Source organism: Erythrolamprus reginae, chromosome 10 (assembly GCF_031021105.1).
Source record: "Erythrolamprus reginae isolate rEryReg1 chromosome 10, rEryReg1.hap1, whole genome shotgun sequence".
Classification (NCBI taxonomy): domain Eukaryota; kingdom Metazoa; phylum Chordata; class Lepidosauria; order Squamata; family Dipsadidae; genus Erythrolamprus; species Erythrolamprus reginae.
In genome coordinates this window covers 41,690,015-41,712,385 of record NC_091959.1, presented here as the reverse complement: position 1 = coordinate 41,712,385, position 22,371 = coordinate 41,690,015, and the positions used below count along the sequence as shown (strand labels likewise).

Here is a 22,371-nt window from a genome sequence, read left to right as displayed (position 1 = left end):
TTGTGAAATTGCAGCTGGCAGTTCTTTCGATGGTCCTGGCGTTAATTTGCATTGAGCTCTTCTCGAGAAACTAGGGCCGTGATGGCGAATCTATAGCACGCGTGGTTTAACTGTGGCTTAACATCCCAGCCGACCCCTGGCATTTAGGGGTGCCCATAAAGATATCGAAAAAAAGAGAAATGCAGTTCTAATTATTTGCTGAAGTCTGTGTCTGTAGACCTCACCCTCACATCCTGGACACAAATTGACGTTATATCTGCCTTCTGCAGTTCTCCTCTATAACTGTCTGGTTTGGTGCTGCAACCCAACAGGACCGACACAGACTTCAGAGGAGAATCAGAACTGCAGAAAAAACAATTGCTGCCAACCTGCCTTCCATTGAGGACCTGTATACTGCATGAGTCAAAAAGAGGGCAGTGAAAATATTTACTGACCTCTCACATCCTGGACACAAATTGTTTCAACTCCTACCCTCAAAACGTCGCTTCAGAGCACTGCACACCAAGACAACTAGACACAAGAACAGTTTTTTCCCGAACGCCATCACTCTACTAAACAAATAATTCCCTCAACACTGTCAGACTTTCTACTACATCTGCACTTCTATTCTACTAGTTTTTCTCATCATTCCTTTCACCCATTTCCTCCCATGTTGACTGTATGACTGTAACTTGTTGCTTATATCCTAAGATTTTTATTAATATTGCTTCTTCATTGCTTATTTGACCCCTATGACAATCATTAAGTGTTGTACCACATGATTCTTCACAAATGTATATTTTATTTTATGTACACTGAGAGCATCTGCACCAAGACAAATTCCTTGTGTGTCCAATCAAACTTGGCCAATAAAAAATTCTATTCTATTCTACACCAAGGTGTTTAATCCTTGACAAACACCACAACTGTTTGTAAAGCAAGCGTGTTGAAACCCAGTTTCGCTGAGCCTCCAGTGGCAAAGGGAATCCTACAATTAAAACAAGTAAGGCAGCTGTGATTTCAGGGGATTGTCCTTCTCGACATATACATGCCTAACAAGCAGGAAGAGGGAAATTGTGATCCCGCTGCAGAGAGTGCTGGTGAGACCCCATTTGGAATACTGTCTTCAGTTCTGGAGTCCTCACCTACAAAAAGATATGGATCAAATTAAATGGGTCCAAAGACAGGCTACGAAAATGGTGGAAGGTCTTAGGCATCAAATTTATCAGGAAAGACTTAATGAACTCAATCTGTATAGTCTGGAGCAGTGTTTCCCAACCTTGGCAACTTGAAGATATCTGGACTTCAAGTTGTCAAGGTAGGGAAACACTGGTCTGGAGGACAGAAGGGAAAGGGGGACACGATCAAAACATTTAAATATGTGAAAGGGCTAAATAAGGTTCAGGAGGGAAGTGTTTTTAATAGGAAAGTGAACCCAAGAACAAGGGGACACAATCAGAGGTTAGTTGGGGGAAAGATCAGAAGCCATGTGAGAAAGTATTATTTGACTGAAAGAGTAACATAGAAACATAGAAGTCTGACCGAAGAAAAAAGACCTCATGGTCCATCTAGTCTGCCCTTATACTATTTTCTGTATTTTATCTTAGGATGGATCTATGTTTATCCCAGGCATGTTTAAATTCAGTTACTGTGGATTTATCTACCACGTCTGCTGGAAGTTTGTTCCAAGGATCTACTACTCTTTCAGTAAAATAATATTTTATCACGTTGCTTTTGATCTTTCCCCCAACTAACTTCAGATTGTGTCCCCTTGTTCTTGTGTTCACTTTCCTATTAAAAACACTTCCCTCCTGGACCTTATTTAACCCTTTAATATATTTAAATGTTTCGATCATGTCCCCCCTTTTCCTTCTGTCCTCCAGACTATACAGATTGAGTTCATTAAGTCTTTCCTGATAAGTTTTATGCTTAAGACCTTCCACCATTCTTGTAGCCTGTCTTTGGACCCGTTCAATTTTGTCACTATCTTTTTGTAGGTGAGGTCTCCAGAACTGAACACAGTATTCCAAATGTGGTCTCACCAGCATTCTATATAGCGGGATCATAATCTCCCTCTTCCTGCTTGTTATACCTCTAGCTATGCAGCCAAGCATCCTACTTGCTTTCCCTACCGCCTGACTGCACTGTTCACCCATTTTGAGACTGTCAGAAATCACTACCTCTAAATCCTTCTCTTCTGAAGTTTTTGCTAACACAGAACTGCCAATACAATATTCAGATTGAGGATTCCTTTTCCCCAAGTGCATTATTTTACATTTGGAAACATTAAACTGCAGTTTCCATTGCTTTGACCATTTATCTAGTAAAGCTAAATCATTTACCATATTACAGACGCCTCCAGGAATAGAAGGTGCACTGCTCAAAAAAAAAAGAGAAAACATAAAATACTTTTGTTTCCACACGGAAACCGCTTCTGAATTTCTTGCTCGAGGTGGAATAGAATGAAAACTTTGATTTTGAGGAAATTTATTTAAAAAACGAAGCCACCTTGTTCTATCAATCTTCCAGCCTGACAAAATCTCCTCACGATCAACCATTTTCCCCCACCACAAAAAGAAAAGGGGGGAAAAAGAAGTTTGCCTATCCACGGAAAGAGAATCATTGTGATTATTTATCATGATTTCTGGCTCTGAAGTGACAGGATTTAGCGGAGGGCCTGACGTAATGTCTCCCCGGTGAGTCAAGTTGAATTAGCAGGTGTGACAAGTCTCAAAACTTTTCAACCCTCCGAGCGAGACATCTGTTTTCGTCTCTTATCTCAGCTTGTTTTAGAATTTCTTCCCCCCCCCCCACAACTTTTGAAGGGGGCAAAGGATGAGTTTATTTCATATAAACTCCCATCCTACCACCTCTCACAATAATAGATAACACAGTATCAACAGTAGAGACCTTCAAATGTCTAGGTTCTCAACGCCTAAAATGGTCACCTAACCTCAAAAACCTCATCAAAAAGGCTTCTAAAATTGTCAACCTGATCCTACGTAGCTTCTGCTCCGGCAATCTCACACTACTCACCAGAGCTTACAAAACTTTCGCCAGACCCATCCTCGAATACAGCTCACCTGTCTGGAACCCACACCGAATTTCGGACATCAACACCCTAGAAAAGGTCCAACGATACTTCACCAGAAGAGCCCTTCACTCCACCACTCAAAACAGAATACCCTACGAAAATAGACTTACAATCCTGGGTCTAGAAAGCTTAGAACTACGACGCCTAAAACATGATCTAAGTATTGCCCACAAGATCATATGCTGCAACATTCTGCCTGTCAACAACTACTTCAGCTTCAACCGCAATAACACAAGAGCACGCAACAGGTTCAAACTTAATATCAACCGCTCCAAACTTGACTGTAAAAAATATGACTTTAGCAATCGAGTTGTTGAAGTGTGGAACTCATTACCAGACTCCGTGATGTCAACCCCCAACATTTTTCCCTTAGACTTTCCACGGTTGACCTCTCCAGATTCCTTAGAGGTCAGTAAGGGGCGAGCATAAGTGCACTAGTGTGCCTTCCGTCCCCTGTCCAATTGTCTCTCCTATATTTTATATATCTTTTCTCCCATCCATATATCCTTCCTCTACTCTTCATTGATGTATTCTATTCTCATATCTCTTCTTCTATCCCTTCCCTGATATTTACTACTACACGTTTTTATTCTCCTTAACTTTCAATTTGCATTGGACAAAATAGAATAGAATAGAATAGAATAGAATTTTTATTGGCCAAGTGTGATTGGACACACAAGGAATTTGTCTTGGTGCATATGCTCTCAGCGTACATAAAATAAAATATACATTTGTCAAGAATCATATGGTACAACACTTAATGGTTGTCATAGGGGTCAAATAAGCAATGAAGAAGCAATATTAATGAAAATCTTAGGATATAAGCAACAAGTTACAGTCATACAGTCAACATGGGAGGAAATGGGTGAAAGGAATGATGAGAAAAACTAGTAGAATAGAAGTGCAGATTTAGTAGAAAGTCTGACAGATTTGAGGGAATTATAAATAAATAAATAAACAAATAAACAAACAAACAAACAAACAAATAAATATATAAAATAAAATAAAATAAATAAATAAATAAATAAAAGATCACAACAAATAATGTTCTTTCTGCACCAGCTCAGGCAGCTCAAACCTCCCAAGGAGCTGCTGATACAATTCTACAAAGGAATCATTGAGTCTGTCATCTGCACCTCTATAACTGAGTGGTTTGGTTCTGCAACCCAACAAGACCGACACAGACTTCAGAGGAGAATCAGAACTGCAGAAAAAACAATTGCTGCCAACCTGCCTTCCATTGAGGACCTGTATACTGCACGAGTCAAAAAGAAGGATGTGAAAATATTTAACTGACCCCCTGCATCCTGGATGTAAACTGTTTCAACTCCTACCCTCCAAACGTCACTACAAAGCATTGCACACCAAGACAACTGGACACAAGAACAGTTTTTTTCCCTGAACGCCATCACTCTGCTAAACAAATAATTCCCGCAACATTGTCAAACTTTTTACTAAGTCTGCACTACTATTACTACTAGTTTTTTCTTATCATTCCTATCACCCATCTCCCCCCACTAATGACTTTATGACTGTAACTTGTTGCTTGTATGCTAATATTTTTATTAATATTGTTTCCTCATTGCTTATTTGACCCACAATCATTAAGTGTTGTACCTCATGATTCTTGACAAATGTATGTACATTGAGAGCATATGCACCAAAGACAAATTTATTTTTTTTATTTTTTATTTATTCATTTGTCCAATACACAATACATATGGAAGAGAATAGACATGAAGTAATATATATAAAGATAATATGTAAAAATAGAGAAGATATATGAAAGGAAGAAAATATATATGAAATGTGAGATAAAGGAAAGACTATTGGACAGGGGACGAAAGGCACACTAGTGCACTTATGTACGCCCCTTACTGATCTCTTAGGAACCTGGAGAGGTCAATCGTGGAGAGTCTAAGGGAGAAATGTTGGGGGTTAGGGGTTGACACTACTGAGTCAGGTAATGAGTTCCACGCTTCGACAACTCGATTGTTAAAGTCATATTTTCTACAGTCAAGTTTGGAGCGGTTAATATTAAGTTTGAATCTGTTGCGTGCTCTTGTGTTGTTGCGGTTGAAGCTGAAATAGTTGTTGACCGGTAGTACGTTGCAGCATATGATCTTGTGGTCAATACTTAAATCGTGTTTTAGGCGCCGTGTGTCCAATCACACTTGGCCAATAAAGAATTCTATCTATCTATCTATCTATCTATCTATCTATCTATCTATCTATCTATCTATCTATCTATCTATCTATCTATCTATCCCTCCCTCCCTCCCTCCCTCCATCCATCCATCCACCCATCGACTCCCTTGCAGTTTCATTCCATTGTTTTTAGTCCTTCCATGTGCTAATGAGAACAATACTGATCCCTATGCTCTGTGACAGCCCTTCAGATATTTGTAGACAGTTATCAAGTCTTCTCCTTTGCAGACTAAACATCCCTAGATCCTTTAACCGTTCCTCATAGGACAACTCTTTATGTGAGTGATGTCAAGTTGGCCAACTTTAAACCAGTCACATCACATTTTATTGTTATCTTAAGACAGTGGTTCTCAATCTGGGGGCCAGGACCCCTTTGGAGGCCGAACAACTTTTCCAAGACTATAGGAAAAGACAAATTTCCCATGGTGTTAAGAACTAAATTTAAACGAAATAAACTTACGGTATTTATTTCTTTATTTAAATTTAAATAAAGTTAAATTGAAACAAAATAAGCTAAACTAAATTTCTAAGACAAATTTCCCATGGTGTTAGGAACTAAAGCTTCTATTCTGGCGCCTTGGAACATATGTTTGCAATCCAACCAATCGGGCACTTACAGTGTGCCTTCCTGCCAATCAGCTTCAAGCTCTGTTGGGAGAATTGGCGCCAGACTTATGGTTGGGGGTCACCACATCACGGGGAACTGTATTAAAGGGTCATGGCATTAAAAAGGTGGAGAACCACTGTCTTAAGAGGAAAACTTAGCTCCTGCCATAAAAGAGAGGGTGCCCTCGATTTCTTAGGGTTTTCTGCCATCCAGTGGTACCCATGAGCATTACTTAAGAAATTAAAATGTGCCAAACCACCATTGCAATATCATCATAGCAGCCCTTAAGATCCTGAGGATTTTAGGGCACTTTTAATTTGGCTGACTCACTTGGCTGACTCATTTATTTGGCTGTCCTTGACTCACATCTATTTGTTCAGGGACCATTTGAAGTTACAACGGCACTCCGCCTTTTGTTCATGACTTTATTTTTATTTTTTTAAATCAATGTCTAAAATGCAAGGAAAAATTAAAATATGAAATTGGGGGTAAAGAAAATATGAGGGGATTTAATTTTTTTTTTAAAAGTGTTGACTTCCGACTGCTTTTAGAATAGAATATAATTCTTTATTGGCCAAGGGTGATTGGAGACACAAGGAATTTGTCTTTCTTTCTCTCTGACCATGGAGATTGTTGTGGTTAGCTCTGGCCCTGCTCCTGCCCCAAGGACTGTGGATGTGGGGGAGACATCCACATGCTGCAGGCCTGTTTTGCCCCCCCCCCCCCGGTGGAATCTGCTGATGAAGGCTCCTCTAACCAAGAAGACATGAGTGACAGGGAGGAGGAGAGTGGGGCAGACAGCTCAGGAGATCAATTCTCTAGCTCCTCCTTGGATTCAGAACAAGAGTTAATGATACAGCCACGCATGCGGAGAGCGATGCATAGGCAGCAACAACTGAGAGATTATTATCAAAGAAAATGAGGCCACCTATGGTTGGGTGGGGCTGTGGTAATTAGTGAGGTTGCTATAAATAGCAGCCTGTGGGTTTGGCCATGGTGGAGGATTATCTGATCGTTGTGTTTCCTGACTGCTTTACTGATTTTGACCTTTTGTGTGCTGATTTTTCCCCACTTTGAAACTAAACCAGAGCAAAGTGTTTTACTTTGTGAAAGAAGGACTGTGAATTGCCTCACAGCTGCAAGCTAAGTATCACAGAACTGATAAGGGACTTGTACAAATTACCAGTTTGGTTGGAGACGAGTGCTCTTTGCTATACCAAAAGAGGGAGGGCTTAGTTTAAGTGAATTTTCATTATAAAGAACATTGTTTTGAATTTTCAAACGTGTGTGTGTCTGAAATTTGTACCTGTGAATTTTCGGGAGGAGTCTACCAGAGAGCCGGACAGAACAGCACCTAGTTAGGGCTGGGGGGAAAAAGCTTCGGAAAAAGCTCCATTCAGATTATAAAATGCACCTGAATTTTCAGTTTCTTTTAGGGAGGACAAAGGTGCATCTTATACTCTGAAAAATACGGCAATTTAAGTAAACAATGTTTGATTCATTTACCTGTGAATTTTTGGGAGGATTCTACCAGAGAGCCCGACAGAACAGAGATGTATTTCATGGATGATATTTATTTGTTTGTTTGTTTGTTTGTTTGTTTGTTTGTTTATTCATTCATTCATTCATTCATTCATTCATTCATTCATTCATTCATTCATTCATTTAGATTTATATGCCGCTCCTCTCTGAGGACTCGGGGCGGCTCACAGCATGTACAGAAAAACAGGAAACAATAATAACAATCCAATTATACCTTAAAAAACAATCTTAAAATTCTAATTAAAAACTATCAATATCATTCATTCAGCAGTCAAACTAAGCATTCATCAGTCAGGGGGAAAGGTCTAAGGAACCCCAGGCCTGGCAGCAAAGATGAGTTTTTAAACTTTTTCGGAAGGCAAGGAGGGTGGGGGCAGTACGAATCTCTGGGGGGAGCTGATTCCAGAGGGCCAGGGCCCCCACAGAGAAGGCTCTTCCCCTAGGTCCCGCCAGCCGACATTGTTTGGTCGACGGGACCCTAAGGAGACCAACTCTGTGGGACCTCACCGGTCGCTGGGATTCATGTGGCAGAAGGCGGTCTCGGACATAATCTGGCCCTATGCCATGAAGGGCTTTATAGGTCATAACCAACACTTTGAATTGTGTCCGGAAACAAATTGGTAGACAATGCAGTCCGCGGAGTGATGGTGAGATATGGGCATTTCGTGGAAGGCCCAAAACTGCTTGCGCGTTTAGAATAGAATAGAATAGAATTTTATTGGCCAAGTGTGATTGGGCACACAAGGAATTTGTCTTGGTGCATATGCTCTCAGCGTACATAAAAGAAAAGGTACATTTGTCAATAATCATGTGGTACAACACTGAATGATTGTCATAGGGGTCAAATAAGCAATGAGGGAACAATCAATATTAATAAAAATCTTAGGATACAAGCAACAAGTGACAGTCATACAGTCCTAAGTGGGAGGAAAAGGAAAAGGAGTCTGCGGAGAGGGGCGGCATACAAATCTAAATAAATAAATAAATAAATAGGAATTATGAGAAAAACTAGTAGAAATAGAAGTGCAGATTTAGTAAAAAGTCTGACAGTGTGGAGGGAATTATTTGTTTAGCAGAGGGATGGTGTTCGGGAAAAAACTGTTCTTGTGTCTAGTTGTCTTTTAACTTCAATATTGGTTTTTTTGAGTGCATATGTGTGTTTGTATGTTGTGTGGCAGCAAAGAAAACCGGAACTCACCCCTGCTTATGACCATAGGGGCATCCCCACAATCACATGATCAAAACTCGGGTGCTTGGCAATCAACATATATTTACAACGGTTGCAGCCTCCCAGAGTAACGTGATCCTCATTTGGGACCTTCGCAGCTGGCTTCCAACATGCGCAGTCAACGGGTGAAGCCAGATTCATTTTAACAACAGCACGATTCACTTAGTGACTGCAAGGATTTGCTTAACAATGGAGGCAAAAAAGGTCCTGTAGCAGTGATGGCGAACCTATGGCACAGGTGCCACAGGTGGCAGGCGGAGCCATATCTGCTGGCATGCGAGTTATTGAATATCTCCGGGACCGCCTTCTGCCGCACGAATCCCAGCGACCAGTTAGGTCCCACAGAGTGGGCCTTCTCTGGGTTCCGTCGACTAAACAATGTCGTCTGGCGGGACCCAGGGGAAGAGCCTTCTCTGTGGTGGCTCTGACCCTCTGGAAGCAGCTCCTGCCAGAGATTAGGAGTCCCCCCACCCTCACCTTTCGGAAACTCCTTAAAACCCACCTCTGCCATCAGGCATGGGGGAATTGAAACATCTCCCCCTTGCCCATGTAGTTTATGTGTATGATTCAACTGTGTGCTTGTTTTTTATATACAGTGATACCTCATCTTACAAACGCCTCATCATACAAACTTTTCGAGATACAAACCCGAGCTTTAAGATTTTTTTGCCTCTACTTACAAACTATTTTCACCTTACAAACCCACCGCTGCCGCTGGGATGCCCCGCCTCCAGACTTCCGTTGCCAGTGAAGCACCCGTTTTTGCGCTGCTGGGATTCTTCTGAGGCTCCCCTCCATGAAAACCCCACCTCCGGACTTCCATTGCCAGCGAAGCGCTGGTTTTTGCGATCCTGGGATTCCCCTGCTGGGATTCCCTTGCAGCATCGCAAAAACACAGAAGTCCCGAGGTGGAGTTTCCTATGGAGGGGAACCTCAGGAGAATCCCAGCAGCGCAAAAACGGGAGCTTTGGCTGGCAAAAGGGGTGAATTTTGGGCTTGCACGCATTAACCACTTTTCCATTGATTCCTATGGGAAACATTGTTTCATCTTACAAACTTTTCACCTTAACAACCTCGTCCCGGAACCAATTAAGTTTGTAAGACAAGGTATCACTGTATTGGGGTTTCTTTTGGATTTTTTAACTTAAAACTGTAATGTAGATTGCTAAATATTAGATTTGTTACTATGTATTGTTTACCATTGTTGTGAGCCGCCCCGAGTCTATGGAGATAGGCGGCATATAAATCCAATAAATCTAATCTAATCTATTGCTCTGGCTCAGCTCCACGTATGTGCCAGCCAGCTGATTTTTGGCTCACAGAGGCTCTGGGAGGGGGTTTTTGGCTTCCAGAGAGCTTCCAGGGGGATGAGGGAGGGCGTTTTTACTTTCCCCAAGCCTTTGGAGCCTGTGGAGGGCGAAACACGAGCCTACTGGGCCCAGCAGAAGTTGGGAAACGGGCCATTTCCAGGGCCTCAGGGTGGCAGGGGAAGCTGTTTTCGCCCTCCGCAGGCATTGAATTATGGGTGTGGGCACTCGTTCATGCGCCTTCTGCCGCACGAATCCCAGCGACCAGTTAGGTCCCACAGAGTTGGCCTTCTCCGGGTCCCGTCAACTAAACAATATCGTTTGGCGGGACCCAGGGGAAGAGCCTTCTCTGTGGCGGCCCCGACCCTTTGGAACCAACTCCCCCCAGATATCAGAGTTGCCCCCATCCTCCTCGCCTTCCGTAAAGCTCTTAAGACCCATCTTTGTCGTCAGGCATGGGGGAACTGACACATCTCCCCCGGCCCTATACAGTTTATACATGGAATGTTTGTATGTGTGTTTGCTTTTAATAATGGGGTTTTTAGTGTTTTTTAAATTATTAGATTTGTTTTTTACATTGTTCTTGTTATTGTTGTGAGCCGCCCCGAGTCTACAGAGAGGGGCGGCATACAAATCTAATAAATAATAATAATAATAATAATAATAATAATAATAATAATAATAATAATAATAGCACATTTATTTATTTATTTATTAGATTTGTATGCCGCCCCTCTCCACAGACTCAGGGCGGCTAACAGCAGTAAAAAAGACAAATATAACAAATCTAATATAAAAAGTAATTTTAAAAACCCCAATTTAAGAAACCAATCATACAAACAGACATACCATGCATACATTTTATAAGCATAGGGGGAAGGGAATATCTCAATTCCCCCATGCCTGACGACAGAGGTGGGTTTTAAGGAGCTTACAAAAGGCAAGGAGGGTGGGGGCAACCCTGATATCCGGGGGGAGTTGGTTCCAGAGGGTCGGGGCCACCACAGAGAAGGCTCTTTCCCTGGGACCCGCCAAACGACATTGTGTAGTCGACGGGACCCAGAGAAGGCCAACTTTGTGGGACCTAACCGGTCGCTGGGATTCATGCGGCAGAAGGCGGTCTCAGAGATATTCTGGTCCGATGCCATGAAGGGCTTTATAGGTCATAACCAAAACTTTGAATTGTGACCAGAAACTGATCGGCAACCAATGCAGACTGCGGAGTGTTGGTGTGACATGGGCATATTTATGAAAGCCCATGATTGCTCTCGCAGCTGCATTCTGCACGATCTGAAGTTTCCGAACACTTTTCAAAGGTAGCCCCATGTAGAGAGCGTTACAGTAGTAGAGTCTTGAGGTGATGAGGGCGTGAGTGACTGTGAGAAATGAGTCCCCGTCCAGATAGGGCCGCAACTGGTGCACTGGGCGGACCTGGGCAAATGCCCTCCTCGCCACAGCTGAAAGATGTTTCTCTAATGTGAGCTGTGGATCGAGGAGGATGCCCAAGTTGCAGACCCTCTCTGAGGGGGTCAATGACTCCCCCCCAAGGGTAATGGACGGACAGATGGAGTTGTCCTTGGGAGGCAAGACCCACAGCCACTCCGTCTTGTCTGGGTTGAGTTTGAGTCTGTTGACACCCATCCAGACCCCAACAGCCTCCAGACACCGGCACACACACGCTCTTTCAGCACCCAAGGGAAAAAAGGTTCGCCATCACTGTCCTATACCCATGATGGCGAATCTACAATACATGTGCCACAGGTGGCACACAGAGCCATATCTGAGGGCATGTGAGGCAAGGCCCTATGGCAGCTCCAGTGTGCCTGTCCACGCTGGTCCACCGGGCCAGATTACCTCAGGGACCGCCTTCTGCTGCACGAATCCCAGCGACCCGTTTATCAGACAAGCTAAAGGTAAACAATCCCAGCAACCAGTTAGGTCCCACAGAGTGGGTCTTCTCCGGGTCCCATCAACCAAACAATGTCGCTTGGCGGGACCCAGAGGAAGAGCTTTTTCTGTGGCAGCCCCGACCCTCTGGAACCAACTCCCCCCAGAGATTAGAATTGCCCCCACCCTCCTTGCCTTTCGTAAGCTGCTTAAAACCCACCTCTGCCGCCAGGCATGGGGGAACTAAGATACACTTCCCCCCTAGGCCTTCACAATTTATGTATGGTATGTTTGTATGTATGATTGGTTTTTATATAATGGGTTTTTAACTGTTTTTTAGTATTGGATTTTGTTGTACTGTTTTACTGCTGTTGTTAGCCGCCCCGAGTCTGTGGAGAGGGGCGGCATACAAATCCAATAAATAATAATAACAATAATAACAATAACAATAATAAATAATTTTTGGCCTTCCAAAAGGAAGGGGAGGCTGTTTTTGCCTTCCCTAGGCTTCAGGAAAGCCTCCGGAAGCTTATGGGTGTGAAAAACCGCCCAACAGGCCAACCAAAAGTGCATAAACGAACTCACAGTTGGCCCATTGGGATGTTATTCACCCTCCACAGACTTTCAGCTTTCTTGAAGCCTGCGGAAGGCGAAAAGTAGCCCAGTGGGCCTACCGCAGGGTTCTCAAACCTGGGCCACTTTAAGACTTGTGGACTTCAACTCCCAGAATTCCACAGCCAGCAAAGCTCAACACTTCACCTCAGCAAAGCTGGCTGAGGAATTCTGGGGGTTGAAGTCCACAAGTCTTAAAGTGGCCTGGGTTTGAGACCTCTGGTCTACCGGAAGACCGGAGACTTCAGTGAGGCCTGTGTGCATGCACAGAGAGAGCTATACGGGTGTGTTTGTGTGTGTGTGCATGCACAGATGGGGGAGGGCATTGCATTATGGGTATGAGCACGCACGCGCGCTATTGTGTGTCCATGTGCCCTTTTGGCACCTTACAAAAAAACATTCGCCATCACTGTCCTATAGTTGGGCATGACTCAGCAACCTGTTGCTTAGCAACAGAAATGAGCCCAGGTGGCGCAGCAGGTAGAGTGCTGTATTGCAGGCCACTGAAGCTGACTGTAGATCTGTAGGTCAGCAGTTCAAATCTCAAGGTTGACTCAGCCTTCCATCCTTCCGAGGTGGGTAAAATGAGGGCCCGGATTGTGGGGGCAATATGCTGGCTCTGCTAAAAAGTGCTATTGCTAACATGTTGTAAGCCGCCCTGAGTCTAAGGAGAAGGGTGGCGTTAAAAAATTGAATAAATAAAATAAAACAAAACAGAAATTCTGTTTTCAATTGTGGCCATTGAGGACTTTCTGCACACTTCATACCTGTGGTTAGTTATCAGACAAGCTAAAGGTAAACAATAAGGGGCTACCTTTGAAAAGTGTTCGGAAACTTCAGATCGTGCAGAATGCAGCTGCTAGAGCAATCATGGGCTTTCCCAAAAATGCCCATGTAACACCAACACTCCACAGTCTGCATTGGTTGCCAATCAGTTTCCGCTCACAATTCAAAGTGTTGGTTATGACCTATAAAGCCCCCCATGGCACTGCCTTTTGCTGCACAAATCCCAGCGACCAGTTAGGTCCCACAGAGTGGGCCTTCTCCGGGTCCTGTCAACTAAACAATGTCATTTGGCGGGGCCCAGGGGAAGAGCCTTCTCTGTGGTGGCCCCGGCCCTCTGGAACCAACTCCCCCCGGAGATTAGAATTGCCCCCACCCTCCTCGCCTTTCGTAACCTCTGCCATCAGGCATGGGGGAACTGAGATACTCTTTCCCCCTAGGCCTTTACAATTTATGCACGGTATGTTTGTAGGTATGATTGGTTTTAAAATAAGGGTTTTATAGTTGTTGTAGTATTGGATTTACATTCTGTTTTTATTATTGTTGTTAGCCGCCCCGAGTCTACGGAGAGGGGCGGCATACAAATCCAATAAATAAATAAATACAAATCAAATAAAATAAAATAAAAAAATCAGGGTTTGTCTCCATACGGGGATCCAAAGTTGGCTTGCAAGGCGCTTCCCCAAACGACATTGCATCATCAAATTTGTCAACGTTACTGCTGCCGCCAGCCTGCGCCTGTTTGATTTTTGATGTCAAATTTTTAATTTATTTATTTCATTTATACCCTGCCGTTCCGCTCCAGAAAGAATGCCAGGCAGCTTTGTGCCTGGAAAAGCATCTTGAATAATCAAAAACCCATCCGTTATTTTTTGCTTCACTGGCTAATTTAAGCTCGTCTGCAAAATAGGTTACATGGATTATTAATGGCTTTAAAATCTTATACCGGCTGCTATGAAAACGCTGATGTCATTTTCGCCTACCACTCGCCTATCAATACACGACGTCGTATTTTTAAGCTTCTAAAAGCAGGCGGTTGAGAAAATACACATCAGAATCAAAACAAACGAAGCTTTTATCAACCAACGAAAGGACCCTTAGGAATGTGCTGATGTGTTTATATCTTTGTTTACCTCCAAAGCCATCGAGAACAATAAAAACACCATATTGTAAGATTTATTATTAAAAAACAGAGGATGGATGGGTGGGGAGAATCAGTCCACAATGCAAAGGAGAGAATAGGTTTGCTTTTGGGGGCTTTGGTTTTCCAACTTAATCAAATGCAGTTTTTAAAAATATGTTTAAATTAATTGGAGATATAACCCGGTGAGGGCATCAAATCAAATCCACATCTCTTACACCCAGAAGGCCAACAGGAAACAGGCGCCAGAAGACTGCAAAACAAAATTATCTTTTAAAATAATGGAGGAATAATTGAATCAATAATTTCACATTCTTCTTTTTTTCTTCTTCATTCCCTATGTTATTCCTTTTCATTGTCCTCAGGTTCTTCCTCTTTTTCTTCATCCCTTCCTTCCTTCTCTTCTATTTTGCACTTCTTATCATTTTTTCTCCAGTGTCAAGACTTTGTTCCGCTAGTTCACTTTCTTCCGTCTCTTCTCCATCACCATAGTTCTCCGTATTTTTGTTCTCATAGAAACATAGATTGATGGCAGAAAAAGACCTCATGGTCCATCTAGTCTGCCTTTTTACTATTTCCTGTATTTTATCTTAGGGTGGGTATATGTTTATCCCAGGCATGTTTAAATTCAGTCACTGTGGATTTACCAACCACATCTGCTGGAAGTTTGTTCCAAGCACCTACTACTCTTTCAGTAAAATAATATTTTCTCATGTTGCTTTTTAAAAAAAAAACATTTTATTGGTTTTGCACATAAGGTTACATAAAACAGTGCACAGTGCATGTGTCCATCACCCGACTGACAATAACCATCATGTTGCTTTTGATCTTTCTCCCAACTAACTTCAGATTGTGCCCCCTTGTTCTTGTGTTCACTTTCCTATTAAAAACACTTCCCTCCTGAACCTTATTTAACCCTTTAACATATTTAAATGTGTCCCCCCTTTTCCTCCAGACTATACAGATTGAGTTCATGAAGTCTTTCCTGATATGTTTTATGCTTAAGACCTTCCACCATTCTTGTAGCCCGTCTTTGGACTCGTTCAATTTTATAAATATCTTTTTGTAGGTGAGATCTCCAGAACTGGACATAGTATTCCAGATGTGGTCTCACCAGCACTCTATACAGCGGCATCACAATCTCCCTCTTCCTGCTTGTTACATCTCTAGCTATGCAGCCAAGTATCCTACTTGCTTTTCCTACCGCCCGACCACTGTTCACCCATCTCCTCACTTGATCCTTCACCATCATCTTCTTATTCCGAGTCTGCGGAGAGGGGCGGCATACAAATCTAATAAATTATTATTATTATTATTATTATTATTATTATTCATCTCCACATTCTTCACATCCTTTTCTTCCTCTTTTCTTTGTTCATCTTCTTCATCTTCAGTCTTCCTCCTTTCTACATCCCGCCCTTTTCATCGTTTCCACATCTTTCCATCCCATCTGTTAGTACAAGGTACATGGTTGTTAGGGTTTGCCATTGTAAACTACCTATTGTAGTCTCTTGTACTATCACTCTAAATATTTTGGGCTGGTTCGCCATAAGAGGGCGCCAGTACTCCTTCCCTCAATGATGCTTTATATTGTATGGCTTAGTGCTTGTTATGGATTGTTTCTGTTTTGTATATATGTAAATAGTACTTATTAAGCATAACTAAGTCTGTTTCTTTTTTCTTTGGCTTTGCCACACATCCACACTCTGTTAAAATTCTCTGCTCAGTGTATGTCAAAGGTCTCATAGCCTAGCTATACCGAGACATACCAACACCATATTTCCTTTCTCTTCTCCACCTCCCTTCTCCGACTTCCCCTCTCTTTCCTCCTCTTCCTTCTTCTTCGCCACCACTTTATTACTCTTCTTCCACTTCCTCCTCTTCTCCATCTCCCTCCTTCTTTCTCCATTTGCTCCTTCCTTTCCATTTCTACATACCTCCCAGCCTTCATCCCTTTCTTCCTTCTTCCCCAATCACTTTGTTCCTCTTCTTCCTCTTCTCCATCTTCATAGACTTCTTCCTTTTTTATCCTCTTCTCATTTGCTCCTTCACCATCATGTTTTCTTCTTTTTCTTCTTATTTTCCCTTCTAGTCCTCGACTTTGTTCCTCCTCAGCACCTTTACTTGGTCCTCTACTGTCATCTCCTCCTCCTCCTCCTCTTCTTCTACTATTACTACTTAATAATAATAATAATAATAATAATAATAATAATAATAATATATTCGATTTGTATGCCGCCCCTCTCAGAGGACTCGGAGCGGCTCACAACAATACACCATGTACAAATCTAATGTTAAAAACAATTAAAAACCTTTATTATAAAAAGAAAAACAATCACACAACCTAATAGACGTACATAAACCATAATAGCTATCACATTCTTCCCATTCTCCATCCCATCCTTCTTCTTCCCCATCAAGACTTTGTTCCTCTTCTCCACGATCTTTTTCCCATCCTCTTCTTCTCACTTGCTCCTTCGCCCTCATCTCACCTTCATCGGTCTCCAGTCTCCCCACCCTTCGCCCTTTCTTCCTGTTTAATCTTCATCCTCACTTCTCCATCCTCAGTTTTCCTCCATCCTTTTATTCACTTCCATCTTCTTCTCACTCGCTTCTTCACCCTCATCTCATCTTCATTGTCTCCAGTCTTCCCTTCCTTCATCTCTTCCATCTTCAGCTTCACTTTGTTCTTCTCCACCTTCACACTCTCCTTCCTCCTTTCCTTTCCTCCTCCTTTTCTTCTCTCTTCTTCTACTTCCTCCTCCTCTCCTCCTCTTCCTCTCCTTTCTTCTTCTCCTTCTTCTTCCTCTCCTGTCTTCTTCTTCCTCCTGCTCTTCTCCGCCATCTTCCTCTTCCTCTCCTTTCTTCTTCTCCTTCTTCCTCTCCTCTTTTCTTCCTCCTGCTCTTCTCCTCCATCTTCCTCTTCCTCTCCTTTCTTCTTCTCCTTCTTCCTCACCTCTTTTCTTCCTCCTGCTGTTCTCCATCTTCCTCTTCCTCTCCTTTCTTCTTCTCTTTCTTCCTCCTGCTCTTCTCCTCCACCTTCCTCTTCCTCTCCTTTCTTCTTCTCCTTCTTCCTCTCTTTTCTTCCTCCTGCTCTCATCCTCCACCTTCCTCTTTCTTCTTCTCCTTCTTCTTCCTCTCCTCCTTTCTTCCTCCTGCTCTTCTCCATCTTCCTCTCCTCCTCCTCCTGCTCTCCTCTTCCACCTTCCCCTTCTTCCTGTCCTCTTTTCTTCTTCTTCCTCTCCTCTATTCTTCCTGCTGCTCTCCTCCTCCTTTGTTCTTCTTCCTCTCCTCTCTCCTTCTTCCTCCTGCTCACCTCCTCACTTCTCCTTTCTTCTTCTTCCTCTCCTCCGCCGCCTTCTTTTTCTTCCTCTCCTCCTTTCTTCTTCTTCCTCTCCTCACTTTTTCTTCTTCCCCGCCCGCCCCACCAGCCGAACTCAGCCCCCCCCCCTCCCTCGGGCCCAGCAACCCACGTTTCTCGCGCCCGCCCGCCCGCTCCTCCGCCCGGCCTTTCCAGGAAGCGCCGCGGCCGCGCGCCATGCATTGTGGGGCAGCGGCAGCAGATCCAAGATGGCGGCCAGCAGGAGGCTGATGAAGGTAACATCCCAGGCTGAGGCCGGCAGGGCCGGCGCCGGGCGGGAGAGACGGGGCGCGCGCGGGGCTGGACGGAGGGCCCGAGAGGGAGGCCGGGGCTCTGGAGCTTCGCCTTCGGGACCAGTGGGCCGCCGGGGGGGGACGCGCCGGGCTGCCGGGGACGCGCTTCCGCCGGTGCCTGAAGCGGGGCGGGCGGGGGGGGGGGGAGGAGGAGGCGAGGAGGCCGCGGGCGCGCGGAAGCTCCTCGCGCGCACGCGCGGCGTCAATGGCGGGGGGGCATTGGGGGGGGGCTCCCGCTTCCTCAACGGGGGGGGGGGGTCCCGCTGGGTGACTAAGCAAAGCGGAGGGGGAAGCCCCCCCTCAAGGAGGAGGGGGGATTAAAATGGGGCGGGAGGAGAAAAAAGACAGGCAGGGAGGGGCGTCTCCCCCCTCCTGCCCCCCCTCCTCTTCCCCCCCCCCCTCCCCGCGTCTTCGGATGGGCGGCGGCGCCTCCTGACGTTACGAAAGCGGCTTTGGGCCAGGTGGGGGGATCGTAGGGGAGGCTCAGCCCGGCTGCTTTCTTCTCTCTCCCCCCTCCCCAATATTCGCTAGCCCAAAAGGCTTTCTATGGGCCCTAGCAAGAGAGAAGAGAAGGTGGGGTGGGGGATTTCCTTTCTTTGGGGGAAAGGGTACCACTAGGAGATGCTCTTGGTGGAGGACCAAGGGAAACCACCAGGAGATCCTTTAGGTTGAGGGCTTGGTTGAGCTGGGGGAAAGGGGACTACCAGGAGATCCTCTAGGTCAGGGGTAGGCAAAGTTGGCTCTTCTATGACATGTGGACTTCCATTCCCAGAATTCCTGAACTAGTATGTTTGGCTCAGGAATTCTGGGAGTTGAAGTCCACAAGTCATACCGTAGAACAGTGATTTTCAACCTTTTTTGAGTCGCAGCACATTTTTTACATTTACAAAACCCTGGGGCACATGGGGGGGGAGAAGGGGGGCTAAAAAGTTTGGACAAAAATATTATCTCTCTCTCTTCCTCCCCTTCGCTCTATTTCTTTCTCCCTCCCTCTTTCTCTCACTCTTTCTCCATCCCTTTCTTTTTCTTCCTTCCTTCCTCTTTTTTGCTCTTTCTCTCTCCCTCCCTACCTCCCTCTGTCTTTCTCTCTCTCCTTCCCTCCCTCTTTCTCTCTCTTGCTTTCTTTCTCTTGCTCTCTCTCTCTCTCTTTCTATTGTTCTCTCTCTCTCTCTCTTTCTCTCTCTTGCTTTCTTTCTCTCTGAGCTTCGTGGCACACCTGACCATGTCTCACGGCACACTAGTGTGCCACGGCACACTGGTTGAAAAACACTGCCGTAGAAGAGCCAACTTTGCCTACCTCTGCTCTAGGTGGAGGACTTGGGTCTCTCAGAGTTGGGGAATAGGGACTACCAGGAGATCGTTTAGGTTGAGGGTTTGGTTGAGCTGGGGAAAAGGGGACTACCAGGAGATCCTCTTAGTTGAGGCCTTGGGTCTCTCTGAGCTGGGGAAAAGGGAACCACCAGGATATCCTCTAGGTTAAGGGTTGAACTGGGCAAGAAGGAACCACCAGGAGATCCTTTAAGTTAAGGACTTGGTTGAGCTGCGGGAAAGGGACCCACCAGGAGATCCTTTAGGTTGAGGACTTGGTTCTCTCTGAGCTGGGGAAAAAAACCCCACCAGCAGATCCTCTTGGTTGAGGACTTACTTCTCTCTGAGTTGAAGAAAAGGGAACCACCAGGAGATCCTTTATGTTTGAGGACTTGGTTGAGCTGGGGAAAGGGGAACCACCAGGAGATCCTTTAGGCTGAGGACTTGGTGCTTCTCTGAGCTGGGTGATTTACTCCCCAACGTTTCATCGCCCAGCTAGGTAGCATCATCAGGGCTAGGAGGGAAGGAGGTTTGTGGAGAGGAGGAGGTGGAGATGAAAGCAACTATGGGGTCCATGGCGCACTCTGACCCAAGTGGGTTTTCTTCCCAACGTTTCATGACCCAACTAGATAACATCATCAGGGCTGGAAAGAAGTAAGAGTTGCGGAGCAAAAGAAGAGAAAAGCCAAAAGAGGACAGCGCTGTCTCAGCCGGGGCAGGCGTTTCATGACCCAAACTAAATAAATATAATTTCTGGTGAAAATTTTGAAATGGTAATGAAAGGACAGCAAGAAAACCACCAAGCTCGGAGAGCACCAAGGACCCCCCTTTCAAATGAGCTACAAATATTCTCCTTTATTGATCCTGTGGTTGGCACTGGCACTCTACCGAAGCTGGGTGATGGGCGTGTGCTTTTTGGGGGCAGGGGGCTGGTTTAACCCCAAAGAAAAGGGAATTGCTCAACCAACCACAAAAAAATTATATTTCTAGCTGAAATAGGGTGGTCCTTGGTGCTCTGTCGGCTTGGTGATCATCTTGCAGACGTTTCATTACCAAACTAGCTAACATTATCAGTGTTAGCAAGGAGTGGGGTTTGCTCTCAGTTTATCTTCCGTCTCGTCAATGCTGACACTTCACTAGAATGTAAACGGAGAGCAAACTCTACTAGTGCTGATGAGGTTACCTAGGTGGGTAATGAAATGTTGGCAAGAAAACAACAAATATCAGAGAGTATCAAGGTCTCCACCGTCACATTCCAACCCCACTCTCTTTTACCACTGATGATGCTACCTAGCTGGGTAATGAAACGTCTACAAGAAAACAAGCTTAAAGAACATCCTCAGGCCCTCAAAAGCTTTTCTTAAATTTAAACAATTTTTTTTCTAGTATCCAGTAGTAAAGAGAATTACATCATAAACAAATTGTCTGCTTCACACAATATGCTTTATTTATTTATTTATTCATTTATTTATTTATTTATTGGATTTGTATGCTGCCCCTCTCCGGAGACTCAGGGCGGCTAACAGCAACAATAAAGCAGTGTACAATAGTAGTTTGATGATAGAAACAATTAAAAAACCCATTAATATAAAAAACCAAGCATACATACATACATACCATGCATAGAATTGTAAAGGCCTAGGGGGAAGAGGGTCTCAATTCCCCCATGCCTGACGGCAGAGGTGGGTTTTTAGCAGCTTGCGAAAGGCAAGGAGGGTGGGGGCAATTCTAATCTTTGGGGGGAGTTGGTTCCAGAGGGCCGTGGCCGCCACAGAGAAGGCTCTTCCCCTGGGTCCCGCCAAGCGACATTCTTTAGTTGATGGGACACAGAGAAGGCCAACTCTGTGGGACCTAACTGGTCGCTGGGATTCGTGCAGCAGAAGGCGGTCCCTGAGATAATCTGGTCCGGTGCCATGAGGGGCTTTATAGGTCATAACGAACACTTTGTTATATCACATACACACATATCCATACTATGTACGATTGTGGGAATGTAGCCTTAACTGACCTGCTGAATGCGGTTGTGCAAACTTAAGTTTGCAGGTGAGATGGGTTGGTCTGGTCTTTGTTCCTTTAATTAATGTGCTCATCCTAAATAAAGCTTTTGGGTCCCTGAAGTAGCTTTGTTCAGCCACAGGAAGACAATGTAAAAGGATTGGATTTATTAACTTCCGGGATTATGTAAAGTGCAACATCCCTAAGAACAGGTTTGGCAGAATAAAGGCAACAAAGACCCATTTGGATCTTAAAAATCTAATAAGCTGGCAGGGAATAAACGACAAGTCGTATAGACGGAAGGTGGAACGGAGTTTACACGCGTTAAAATCCATCCACGTTCGTGTCAAATAATCCAGTGCGGTTTATTTCCAGGTAACACTGTAAGAGCATAAACTATGGCAGTGTCAGAAGGGAGTAAGAAACGTGCTTTTGGCATTCACATAAATGGGTTTGAGATGCAGTTTCGTTTTCATTCTTTTTATAGTAGGCGGTCTATTTTATTTTCACTTTCTAACTTCAGCCTGCCTTGCATGTGAGGCTTGGGAAATGGGAAGATACTTTGCAACTAGACCATTGCTGCGTTGCGAACTTTGTTCCTTAAAAAATAATTTTGTTCCTTAAAAATATCTAGATTGGAAGTTTCTCATGGAACAGATCTTTTACGGTATATTCCTTGCCGTTAAATAGGAGTTGTGTTTTTTGTTTAAATGTTCAGGTAAAGCTTTTGCCAACGTTGCGTCATAACAGCACAGATGTGAAGTTGTCTACTACACTTCTATTCAGCTTTTTGCCTTAGGAGGTTTAAATCTGTCGTTCTTTTCCTTATACAGTGATACCTTGTCTTACAAACTTAATTGGTTCCGGGACGAGGTTCTTAAGGTGAAAAGTTTGTAAGACGAAACAATGTTTCCCATAGGAATCAATGGAAAAGCGATTAATGCGTGCAAGCCCAAAACTCAACCCTTTTGCCAGCCGAAGCGTCCATTTTTGCGCTGCTGGGATTCCCCTGAGGGTGCCCTCCAT

General features: G+C 44.3%; 1 protein-coding gene across 1 annotated transcript in view; it reads left to right on the top strand.

Moving 5' to 3' along the window:
• Window positions 1-11,770: 11,770 nt before the first annotated feature.
• The window catches only part of UBE2L3 (ubiquitin conjugating enzyme E2 L3), a 40,669-nt gene continuing 30,068 nt past the window's right edge, over window positions 11,771-22,371 (top strand). The window contains exons 1-2 of the mRNA XM_070761996.1: window positions 11,771-11,878; window positions 17,854-17,985. Coding sequence (XP_070618097.1) covers window positions 11,771-11,878; window positions 17,854-17,985 — 240 coding nt within the window. The remainder of the gene's footprint in view (window positions 11,879-17,853; window positions 17,986-22,371) is intronic.